We start from the raw sequence: 13,053 nt of genomic DNA, 5'->3' as shown, positions 1-13,053 counted from the left end.
TGCTAACGTTACAAATGTTGTGCAAGACTGATCTCTGCAAACAACCTTCACTTTTACCCTCGGGACACAGACCCAGACAAGAGAGCATAAACTCGCCTGTTGTATGTTTGTATGATTGAAATTGAGATGCCCAAAATCCTTTGCAATTCCACTTTCTAAAACGTCTGAACCTGGATGAGTGTTTTTTTCCCCTTTGGTTTTTGTATCCAGTGTTGCTGCCGGCTGTTAGAGCCCATCAGCTCTGTGCGCCAGCTTGCTTGCCGAACCAGAACTGACTGCTTCCCAATTCATTGTTATGCTTTTTTTTTGTTGTTGTTCTTTCTTTTTTCTCGTTACCCGAACATCCTGAGTGAGCTTCATCAGCTCACATTAAGAGATACAGATTTTTAGTGTCTGGGATGAAAAATATGTTGGTTAAATAAGACAATTTAACCGACTTTCATCTTTACATGTTGGTGAGCCTCGCAGAGGTCTGATATGCTGCTGGTTGAAAGGTAACGTGTGAGAAATGTTTGCATTCAGAGCAGTTTATAAAAAGCAGGCTTTGGGGATTTCTTGGTCGTCTCTCTCTCTCTCTCTTTCCTTCACACACACGCACACACACGGTTACGTACAGTTGGAGACCCTTAGGCCATGTTGCTTAGTTTAGCTTTGCTCCGAAGTGCGAAGTTGAACTATTCATACCTTTGCTCTCTTAATAGAAGAGAATAGTGGATCTTAACATTCATCATCACCTCAGTGCTGCAGGTATCGCTTTGGAATGAACACCTCAGTGAAAAATGTTCCAAATTATTATGCTAGTTGGGTTTAAGTGTCATAAAGATTACATTTTTTAGTTGTGCTATTAAATTTAAAGATGGTATTGTGTGTCAGGGCTCTTTGAATCACTATAATTAATTTCAGAGCTGGGTTGATGAGTTTGTCTGGTGAGATCAATTAAACTTAAGAAGGATGTTCCACATTATTAAGCAGGCCACAGGTTTCAAGCAATATGGGAGAGAGAAAGGATCTCTGCTGAGGAAAATCATCAGATAGTGTAGTGCCGTAAGACAAGGTATGAAAACATTAGATATTTAATGAAAAGTGAATCATCGTACTGTGAAGAGATTTGTGGCTGATACAGAACAAAGATGGGTTTGTACAGATGAAGACATAATGAGGAAGGTTTCTGTTAGACACATTGATGGGATTAAGAGAGCAGCTGTTAAAATGCTTTTACAAAGCAGCAAACAGTTATTTGAAGCTGCTGATGCCTCTGGAGCATCAAGGTGGAGGATCCTCCAGAGGCTTGTGGTGCATCAACCTACTATTGGGCCCCTAACCAGAGCTCATAAGCAGAAACGGTGGCAGTGGGTCCAGCCGTACATGAAGATTAATTTTCAAACAGACTTGTTCACTGATGACTGCTGTGCAACCCTGGATGGTCCAGATGGATGCAGTAGGGTGGAATGCAGTTCAAATTAAAACAGCAGCTCTGGGAAGATATTCTGACATCCTGCAAAGAAATTCAAACAGAAACTTTTCACAAACTCACAAGTTCAATGGATGCAAGAATTGTGCTGTGATATCAAAGAAGGTTCTATGTTAACATGTAAGTCTGTCTGTTAAGATGGTTTTGATTGAAATAGCTTCTGATTTTAGTACATGTGACCACTTGATGCTGCACATTCAAAGAATGACTGTTTGCAGTTCTTTATAATACATAAAATATTTAGAAAATCTGCTGTGCATAATAATTTGGAACAAAGCATTTTGAGTTTTTTATTTTTGAAAAAAAATACTGTTCTCCTGCGGAGCTTTGTTCAGTAAAATTTGATTTATACTGTAATAGTTCATGACTTGCGACAGACTGGCGACCTGTCCAGGGTGAACCCGCCTCTCGCCCGGAACGTAGCTGGAGATAAACACCAGCAATCCTCCTGACCCCATTAGGGACAACGGTGAACAGAAAATGAATAGATAGTTCATGACTTGAAAATTATACTGACCATCATTTGCATTGACCATTTATCAAAATCTGAGAAAATATCACTTGCATAATAATTTGGAACATGGTGTAGATGCTTGAGAAATTTGCCAACTAGTGACCAAACAAAACAAGTTCTTTTCCATGAGGCACAAGTTGCTCCTCCCACTGCTCACGTATTTAGTTACATCTAGTGAACGAGGATGTTGGGGTTTTTTCATTCTCTTAAAATTCGGTGTGACTTTGGACCCACAACTGTAGGACAGGAATGGTAAACTTATCCATTAGAGGATTGTCTCCCGTCAGGACAATCTCCTGTCTTAACAGGAGATTGAAGAACAAAACAGACGGATGGAAAAACTCACTGACATCGATTCTGTTGATGCTTTAATGGGGTGATAATTTGATATGACAAAGAAGTAAGCATCTATTCAGGATTTAATTCATGTTAGAACAAGAGAAGTGGCTTTGATATCTGGGGAGGCCAAAGGTCCAACCTCAGTCTAATATACTCCTCTGAATGCTTTGGCATCTTCTTTTTTTCATGTTCTTATATTCTGACGTTTCCTTTTAATGTTTGTTTCAAGCTCAGAATTGTCAAACTACTTCTTTTTTTGTAAGAAAGATGGGATAAGCTGAGTGAATACAAACTGCATTCTTGAAATGACGATAGATTTATAAAGTGGTAAAAGAATTCCAAACGAGAATTTAACCCCATGTGAAAAGAAATTATCTGCCTCGTTAAATGATTTACTCTGGTTAACCTCTCCCCTTTGGAGATTCGAGGTCAGTCTCAATAAAACCGAATCTCTTTGACCACAAACCCTGACTGTGACGAACCCACCTGGTTTCAAGGTGACTGAGGGTTCAGAGCCTTTCCCCAACAAAGCAAGTTTTCTTGTCACTGAAACAGAAGTAGGAACCGAGTTCAAGCTTGTTCCCCAATGTTTGGATGTTCTCTAAACATCCCTTTATCAACTAAGGACAAGACATTGTCTTTTCTAAATGACTTATTATTTTAAAGGAAGCAAAAACAGCAATGTTGTCAACATGAGACTGATGTTTTGTAGGCAGAAGTAGTAGTAGTGCTTTCAGGGAAATAATGTTATGAACCACTTTGTGAAAGGATCCTCTTTCAGCCACCGCCGTGTTTGCTTTGCTTTCACTAGGGAGGGAACATGTGCTGCCTTAGATAAATAACACTCCAGCATTGAGTTCCTTTGCCTCTGACTCTGTGGCATACACAATTACTTCCCATGACAGGCTGACATCGATTTTTATTTTCTAATAAAAATTCCTCAGAATGAAGGTAAAAAAAAAAAAAAAACTAAAACGTTCAGACACCATAAATAGTCCACGTTACAGTATGTGCCACTGCTATAGAATTCCTTTCTCTATTGTTTACGTGCGTTGGGATGTGTGCAAGTAAATACTGAACACTACAACATCCATAGCTGGCTTGAAATGGACACTTACCAAGAACATGGAACTGTTCAGAAAACAGGAAAGCACAGCAAGAAACAAGTATTGTTGCATATATTCAAAAAAAGTTTTCTTTAAGTTGAAGTAAATCGCAATGAAACGATTCCTTTGTCCATATTTTTGTGCATATTCACCTATCATTTCATTTTTCCCTTTGTTTGGACTGAGGTGTTTGGAGGGACTGGCTGCCCGATAATTAATGCTTTTAAAGGTTCATCTTAGCAATGAACCAGCAGGTAGAACGGGAAAGAAAATGGAGGCTTTTGTTTTCTTTTACAGTTGTATATATTTATCCTATTTTAGGCAGTGTTTGGCGCTACTATGTGTGGAAAATTATATTTTGAAGGGATTTAGCAATGTAGGAGAATTTGTAAAGAGGATTATTTTCTTTTCTATAGCTTATTAAGATTGCATTGTTAGGTTTAGCCTGTATGCTAATGGTCCAGGCTGTTGAGAATCTGGAGTGTTTTCATTTCTGGATAAACCCAGTTGATTTTTTTTTTTCCCCCTTTTGGGGTGTAAAGATGTAGAGAAGTCAAGAAATTTCGCTTTTTGTTTGTTTGAGTTTTCTGGAAAATGACAGAAGAATAAAGTAAAAAACAAACAAACAACCCACCTCACTGTGAACTTTGTAGACATTGTGTGTTACTCCACAGCAGCCTGTCTTAAATTCCACACATGTAACATTGCGTGTTCCCAACATGCTGACTCCACTGATCAGTCTTACGTTTCTTATCGAATCATCCACATCCTTTTGTTCGGCTTGCTTAGTTCAAGATTCATTTTTCTCAGAAGAGCTGAAACCTCCACGGGAAAACTACGCAGTTCAGGAAAAACAAACCAAACAGACAAAAAAGAGGAGCTGGAGAAGTCTGCTGCTGTTGGCAAAGAAGCCGCAGTTGGTCAGTTGTGCTGGCCAGAGGGGGGGCTTTGCTCTCTGGCCCAGAGGACTCAGCAGAGCAGACTGCACACAGCCCTTTCTTTTGTATTGCGGTTCTATTTAAATGTGCAGTTAGATGGAAGCTACACCACCAAATTGTACACAAAACAACATCTGGTATTTATCTTTTGCAAATAGTTGCGCAGAGTCAAAACAGATAAAGGCAGCGCTGCTATATGGAGCTCCACCGTCAGGCAATCATCTGCAGCACCGCTTAGAGTGAGGTACGTCGGTAAAAACACAAGACGACTTTATTTAGCTCAGCTCAGAAGGTGAGGCTGTAAGAGTGCAACACATCTAAATGGAAACTCAGCGGCATCTGGAGATGAGACCTGGGTTAACCCTGCAGGAGCGATTGAGACTTATAGGTTTGTTGGAATCTGCAATCACTACAAACCCGGCTGCAAACCGACTGCACCTTAATGAAGCAGACGAGCTGACAAAAACGCATAACGAATGGGAAATGGAGGGGAAAGAAGAGCCGCCGGAGCAGCTACACAACACGCTGTCACATATTTTCTCTTTAATCTCAGTCGTGCACGTTTAGCAGCAGGATGATCTGAGAAAGGATTGCAGAGGAATGCAGTTGCACAAGCGGTGTTGGCCTTAGCACGCTGGCAGCACAAACATGCGGAGTCACATTTCTACAGGGCCTCTGTCTCAGTCACAGCAGCCCAAGGGGAACTGTGAGTTTTATCGCCAGGCCACCGGCGTCTCAAAGCAGAAGGACACAGATGCTTGTTCATTCATTCTCTGCTGGATGTGCTGCCGTCTTAACCCGCCACAGTTCACTGTTTTCCACTCAGAGACTCATTGACATCATGTGCTGCGTTTCATCCGTAATTAATCTTTAGTGTCTTACAATTAGACGCATTAATGCAAAGCTTCTTCCTTGCTTTTTGCCTGTTGAGGAGATGAGAGTTTCAAATGTTTCCTTCATGAGAGTTTCTTTATTCCTGTTGAGAATAAATAATTCTGTGTTTTCCTTCCACCTCTTTTTAGCTAGTTGCTAAGCTAAACCTGAAGGAAATGACATATTAGGAAATGCAAATGAGAGCTATATGCTTGGAGGAAAAGACACATTAGGGAACGCCCTCTTTAGGGCGTAGCTCAGATAGAGGCTAACAAAGCAGGTCACAAACTGTTCTTGGTTGCCATTTTCTCTTGCTAGCTCTTAAACTTAGCATGTCAGAATGGACCAGGTGTATTTTGGTATTAATAAGTGGAATTCATGAATCCAACTCACTGACTCTTCTTCAGCCTCATACATCAAGAACTCCGCATGGAGAACGGATAATTCTTCACATTGCACACAGCAGAACTCCTGCTACAGACCTACATGTAGTTTACTGTGAACCTGTGTTTTGGCAACAGTTACAGCTAGCCTAAAGCTAAATGGGGCGCCTGATGCATAGACTGCAGGGTCCATCACAGCCAGATCAGCTTTGCTCTCAGTTTGTAACATTCCCTCCATGTTTTCATCTCTGATGCACCAGAACTATTTAATACCATCTAGCTTTTACCTATATACACATTTTGAATTAATCAGTTTTTTTTTTTTTTTTTTATTTCTTCCATTTTTTTTCAGGGTTATGTATCTTATTTGCAACAGCGATAGTTGTCTTTGTCTGGAGAACAAGGGAAGACTTCTCATAGGGAATGGACTCAAATCATTTTAGGGAACTCTATTGGATTATAAGGATACCGCTTTACTGACAATTGGAAAATGCCCCAAGAGGAGGGCTGTCTGGGCTCACGCAGAGCCACAAAGATGGCCGAAGGTTCTCCGTCTATTTTAAAGTAAGCAAACCAAACAAAGAGGAAAAACACCAAATTCAATTCTTAGCTTGTAAAACCTCCCTTATTGACTTCTTATGTGGCGAGTAGGAGCCTGCAAATAGAGCCAACAATGCCTGACCTTTAAGATTTGATGTTCTGCAATGACTTCCCCTGTGCTTACAAAAGAAAGAAAGAAAAAAAACAATCATTTTTCCTGTTTTCCTTTCAGTCTTGATATTAATATATTTCCCCAGGTGCCTCTGCTTCTTTAAAAAATTATGTGACATATTGATTTGTGTTTACAAAATAACTGCTAAAATTTAACATAAGGTCGACACAAAGAGAGCTGCATAATTATTGCATTGATTAGTTTTGGAAGGTTAACTCTGGCCCAGATTTGTGGAAGCACTGAATTATACAAAAAAATGGAACAAGAGCTGAGTTTTAGAACATACTGTTATTACAGCTAAATGTGCCATGTTTACTGAAAATAGAAATTGATAAATTTGTAAGAAAAAAACAAGATAAAATAAGCTTTTCCGTTAATGTAAATGGCCTGGCGGAACGCACACACCCAAAAACAAAGTGAAAGCAAATGGAAAACCTTTGATTTAAATCTTTTGTCCCAAAGCATAAACACACATGGCCTTGTCAGAGACAAAAACAAAAAAAAAATCCCATCCAGCTCCGAATCATTTCATGCTCATCTAATGAGCAGCGTAGCAAAGCTACAGTGCGCTATGAAGAAAATCAATCATGTAGAACATCATGGCATGCCAAAGGATTGTCAGATTTGTCAGCTAATTTCATGCTAATTGAGTTCCCAACCTTGGTGTTATTTTTATCCATGTTGTGCCTCTGATCATGTGGGACTGTGGTGCTCTCTGTTCACGTGTCTTTAATTACATTGAAGACATCAATCACTCCTTTCCCTTCTCTTGCCAGTACCTGCCAAGATAACGAATATATCGAAGGACGTCACCGTGAACGAGGGCAGCAGCGTCAATCTGATGTGCCAGGCGGTGGGACGACCTGAGGCCAGCGTCACCTGGAGGCATCAGTCACCGAGAGGTAGAGAAAACAAAAAATCTTTTGTTTTAGTGTTTTACTGAGGCCCGTTTCTGCCCCAACGCTTGTCAACAAAGTTTTATTCAATTAAGAATCTTGTAGCCCACGACCTTTACTGTTAAGACCTGAATTTCTTAATTTTCAGGCAACTGAATACTTTTGATCTTAATGTGTATTTCAGTGTGGAAGAGGGGAAAAAAACGGTACAAATTAGGAAACTTGTAAAATGCTCCTCATCAACGTCTTAAGATGGGAGAATAATTTAAAGACATTCTCGTTCATTAAGGTTGAATCATATGCAGACTGTAAGTAGTTATTAAACATGTAAAAAACAAGAAACTGCAAAGACAAAATAAATAAAACAAGAGAAAAATTCTTTAAAAAACGCCACCAAGCTGTTCACTAGCTTATTAGCCTTACCAAGTCAAAATCTGCCCATAAATTAGTTTTTTTTTATGTCATTTTCAGTCAGGCATTCACACTGTCATGTTCCCAAGATGGCGAAGGCAAAATGTCATTCTGTATTGCAGAAAAGCGTGGCGGAACACGAGCTCCCACGCGCCCTATTCATCAACGACGTCTAGCACTGGCTTTATTTGTCAACACGCTAAATCTTAAATGTGCACGTAAGGAACTAAGCAACCAACGCCTTGTTCAGACGACCACTTGCTACTTATCGCAAAATAAGGATCAAGCCGGAAAACATAACCGAAAGTTCTGTTCTCTGTGTGTAAAACGTTTGCATGTTTTTGACGGTGAGTCCTGACACATTGATGGAGGTGTTGTCAATCAGTTGCTATGGCAGCGGGTCTACGCGGACGAGTAGCCGACACAGAGATCGAGCAAAAAGGGATCAAGTGATTTTGAGTAATTCTTCAACAATTTCTCTACATTGTTTGTTTTTTTGTTTTGTTTTTTCCATTCGCTGAATTAATAAATACATGTCCAAGTTTTATTTTGTTAACGGAACTGTTTTACGTCAGGAGGGCCCTATTGGATGTCAAGTAAAAAAAAAAGTCTTTTTGCCTCCATTGTGCCCATAAAAAAAAAAACACAAAAAAAATGGACAAATTAGAATTTGAAGAACATAAAAAAATAAACAATCACAGGAAGGGCGATAAAATGATTAAAACCCTTGAAATCTGTATCTTTATTTTAATAATCGAGTTGTTCTCTTCCTTGCAGCTCTAATCACTTTCAAATGCAATGCAGTCAGCAGACATTTCTGTCAGTTCTGTCCAGAAATCCTGAGTGCATTTTCACCCCTGAGAAGCATTTTCCTTCGAGTACAGTCAGCTTTAGTGCGCTAAAAATACTCACAAGATGTAAGCGGAGGACAGAAAGTTTTCTGGGATTGTACAGCCTGGAGATGAACATTTGAAAGGTCATGTTGGCGAAAACAGCAGGATTAACAACGTGATGGCTGCTCCGTGTAAAAGAAAAAAACAACAAAAAAAACCCTCTATCATGTGCACACGCGCACACACGACCCTGTGCTTCTATCAGTCAGAGGAGCTTGTATTCAGTTTCTTTTTAGTAACCACATTTATTCCCAGCCCAGATGTTAAACCTAGTTAACGCCACACCTCTAGGCTTAGCTAGGAGACGGCAGAAGACCTGAACAACGTGAGGACCAAGAAAATGTCCTCACTTTCCACAAATGACCTGCATTGATAAAAGTTGTGAAAGCGGTCTGCTAAATGTAGTACATACAAGCACACACACACACACACACACGCACACACACGCATATTAAACTCATTAATACACAGATAATATTCAGGTTTTGTTTCCTGTGACCCTTTGATGAAGGATTAGCCAACATTTCTTTCACTATTCTGCATCACAATGTTCCCACCGCTCAGTTTAGCCTCAAGTACAAAACTATATATCAAGTGTTGACATCAAGGCCAGTCAAAGTTCCTCCATTATGTATCACTGGGATCCAGACTTTGCATAGAGGGCATTGCACCTAAAATAGTATAATAATAATATCCTTTAAAAATATGGACCCATGCATCCCAGTGAATCAGGGTCGGCCTTATCCCTATAACCCATAATGCTTTGCATAGAATTTTGTTCACCACATTGTCTTCAATGTAAACAAATAAACACCACAAATAAATCTAAATGTCATGATCTGGGGCCTCATGCATAAAAAAAAAAAAAAATTCACACGAAAACTTGGCGAAGGGAAAAATTTTGAGAAGTGCGGTGCACCAAAAAAAATCGGATGCATAAAGCCGTGACCTTTATAAATCCTGATTTGTGGGAAAAAGAGCGCAGCTGTCGCCACCCATAAAGACATATGTAAATTAGTATAAATACCCAGAAGTCTGCCACCACGTGAAGCAATAACCATGGCAACGTCCTTGTTCAACACAGTATAAGTATTTATAATAATAATTCTATATTTGATTTAAAATGTGCTTTGAGGACAAATATTGCCACCTCACAAAAATAAAAAATAAAAAACGTTTTAAAGAAAAAAATCCAAAAAAAGAAATCTTAAAGAACAAGATTCTGCAAATGCCTGTTTGAGCAGTAGCGCGTTCAGCCAGGATTTAAAGTCAGAGAGTCCTTTGAGTGGGAATGTGGTGGTTTATTCTAAATAGTAGATTGCTTTGTGTCCAAAAGGCGCTTTCACAACGAGGGCGACTCGACTGAAGGAAGACTGCAGCTGGACCGGTACCGGTACTGCACGGCTCTTTTGCTCTGAGCTCCAGGATGATCGGTCTGGATTAATCGAATCACTAATAAACCATCATCAACATTTCCCAGCAGATCAATATGATCTCTGATCAATCGCTCCCTCTGAATCCTTCCATTGGCGATGTTCTCCATCAGAGCCAAAGCTCTGTGCCACAATTAGTGGCTCACCTTCGCACAGCTCCTTGTCTACATGAGATTGGATACACACCTTGATCACCTTGAAATAATCAAACCTGTTTGGAGTTAATCTGCTCATCCAACCCTGTTTTCTTCTTTTAGTGAGAATGAAATTACCCCATAGATGCATTTCATGCGCTTCGGTGCACGGACCAACGTGTTACATCTTTATGAGACAAAAACTGAGGAAAAGTTTTGTCGACCTTTTACATTGGAGTGAGATTTTCACATCCTTTTATTTTTATTTTGTGCGCTTGTTAGGTTACTGTCTGAGGATAAATGCAGTTCAGTTTCATAATTTACGTTTAAACAATAAAATATTAAAATAATTTTTTAAAAGATGGGGTTTACGGAAGAGGGAAGAGAGAAAAAAAAAGATTAAAGTCAGAATTCTCAGCTAATTTGTAGTTTATTGTCCACAGAAAAAGTTTGCGTGGCTGCTGCACGTTTTCACGCCAGTGAAAAAGTGTGCGTATATTTACCCAAACTTCGACGCAAAGTTAATTTTTACTCATGCCGACTTGTGCGTAAAATATGGCGCTGCACAATCTTTTGTGCCCACGCACGCTTTATGCATGAGGCTCCTGATGAATTATTACCCATCAGAAAACACAACTTTACCCATTATTACCAAAACCTAAACTCATCCCTCATCTGCTCTCAGCAGTGCTGTTAATTCCTTCTAGACGCTGACATTTCTTCTCTGGTGGTCTGTCATAACCCAAGCATGGTGTGGAATGAGGATTTTCCTCCCTGGGCTTTTTACCTCTATGAAGTAAAAAGGAAAGACACCTGCAGGGCTTTTGGTGCTCGGTTTAAATTTAGATTCCTCAGCCCCAGTCTTTCTAATTCCTTGTCTGTTGGCAACCTGTTGGAAACTAATGCTCTGATGACAGGGATACTCCGCTTTCCCTTTGGGTTCACGTCATTTATTTCTTCCGCTGCTGAAGACATAAATTAAACATTGTCTGACAAATGGTGCATCCGCAAACAAGTAGAAGTTTGCAAGTGGTCACGTTTGGAGATCTCTGAGTTTCAGGAGGGTTTGTCACGGTATGTGTGTAAATATGAAAGCAGACAAATATGAGAAGTTACATTAAACTGCAAAAATAAGTTCTTTCAAGAATACCTTTGCCTGCTAGCAATGGTTAATTACCAAATCAACTAGCTTTACTCTAAATGTGGTTAAGACAAGGGTTAAGGAATAAACTAGTGATGCTTATCTGACTGAAAGTAAAAAACACAAAGGCTCTTACAGCAACAACAATTAAGAAGACGGCAATTAATTTTGAATGAAAATCTCAAAAGTAAGACAAGAAATATTCTTTTTTTATTATTATTATGTCCTGATTTGAGTGCCAAGGTGAAGCCCACCAGGTTTACTTCCACATCACTGGAGCTTTACAGCTTTCACGATGACGTATGTTTATATAAGCAGAAATGGACAAGAAAGAGGGACAAATAGCAGTTTGTGTATCTTTGTCAAAACATGTATTGATCTGTATTTATTTTCTTGGCGTTTTAGTTACTCTCTTCATTAGGATTTCTTTACAAAACATGTGCTCGATGCGAAGGTGAGAACAAGTGAATATCCTACACAACTCTAGAGTTTACTCCACAGGAATATCCGTTTACCTGCTATAGGCTGCTTACTTCCAAAACACGGTTTAAACATCTGCCTCTTTACGCCTTTCCAGCCAAATTATTATTTATGATGACTGCGGCCAGATTTAAATCTACTGACCTGTTTTCTTTCAGCCTGAGTAATTTAGGTAGTTGAAGCCGCACAACCTGTGGCCTGACAAACTGGCTCCAATCAAATTAAGACTTGGCTGGTGGCCACAGCTGTTTTTGGTGTTTTCTTGGCACGTCACAGCCAAAAGAAATGCCAAGAAGCTGCGTGTGCAGGCGTGTGCGTATGTGTGTGTGTGTTCTCATCTGCATGCGTAGTCGTGTGTGCCGTGCTCTAATTGTGTCAGCGCTGCGCTTCCCACTGAGCATTGAGCAGCGTGAGTCATGTGCTGCTTCTCTATAGGATTAGATGTTCAGCCTGGAAGTGACAGGGATGCTTACAGCCCAGCTGTTTCCGACTCCCTCCCCGTTATCTCCAGCCAGGAGAATCTTTTCCACAAATCCAGGTGGATCACCATAACGTTTCCGATCCGTCGTCAAAAATCACCTCGTTTCCTCTTTAAACCTGATGGGTTTTATTAAAAGGTGGGGACCGTGCTTCATTAACTTCCATGATTTCAAGCTGCAGCTACGCAAGCAGCAGTCGTGGCAAAAGGAATTTGACTTGAAAAGTGATCTCCTGGCATCCGAATACAGACAGCTCGGTGTGTTGCCTGTAGGTGTGTTTTGTTTCTGTGTTTGTGGGGAAAGCGTAATGGATGATCTGACTTGACATTTCTCTGAGTTGCATGAAAAGACAGACTATGCAGAGAAATGTTTAGGCGGCTAAGCAAATTCTCGTTGTCACAAGGAATCTTAAATGGCTTTTCCTGCAGAGAGGCATTTTCCTGAGCTGCTCCTCATGGTTTGCTTTTCTCGTTTGTTGCCAGCAGTAATGGACTGTTCCCTCTGCTGAGAGCATTCACGGCTGTTAGATCAACGCTAAAGGAAGCAAACCTTCTCCCAGAGTCCAACTGGAATCTGCGAAGGTCTCAGATCTGCCGTTTAGCCGCTTTGTCGTTTGACGGTTGTTGTTGTTGCACGAACTACCAATTAAAACAATTTCACACTCACAGTTTGTATCAAACAGAAACTGTACCACAGCAGCTGTTTGATGCAGAAGCAAGCGTTGACGTTCCACTTTCAAACTGACGTGTGACATTAGGAAACAGCCTCCGGCTGCCAAGAAAACGAAAGCAAATAAAAATGATGGTGTTTACTTTAAGGCTAGGTAAACTCAGCAGCCATCATATTCCAC

At 40.2% G+C, this 13,053-nt stretch overlaps 1 protein-coding gene across 1 annotated transcript in view; it reads left to right on the top strand.

Annotated features, from left to right (window-relative positions):
• The window catches only part of opcml (opioid binding protein/cell adhesion molecule-like), a 148,343-nt gene that overhangs the window by 93,410 nt on the left and 41,880 nt on the right, over positions 1-13,053 (top strand). The window contains exon 3 of the mRNA XM_044140622.1: positions 7,113-7,238. Within this exon, the coding sequence (XP_043996557.1) occupies positions 7,113-7,238 (126 nt within the window). The remainder of the gene's footprint in view (positions 1-7,112; positions 7,239-13,053) is intronic.

The sequence above is a fragment of the Gambusia affinis genome, linkage group LG15 (assembly GCF_019740435.1).
Source record: "Gambusia affinis linkage group LG15, SWU_Gaff_1.0, whole genome shotgun sequence".
Lineage (NCBI taxonomy): Eukaryota > Metazoa > Chordata > Actinopteri > Cyprinodontiformes > Poeciliidae > Gambusia > Gambusia affinis.
Note: the sequence above shows the minus strand (reverse complement) of the source record. Positions and strands in the feature narration are given on the sequence as shown.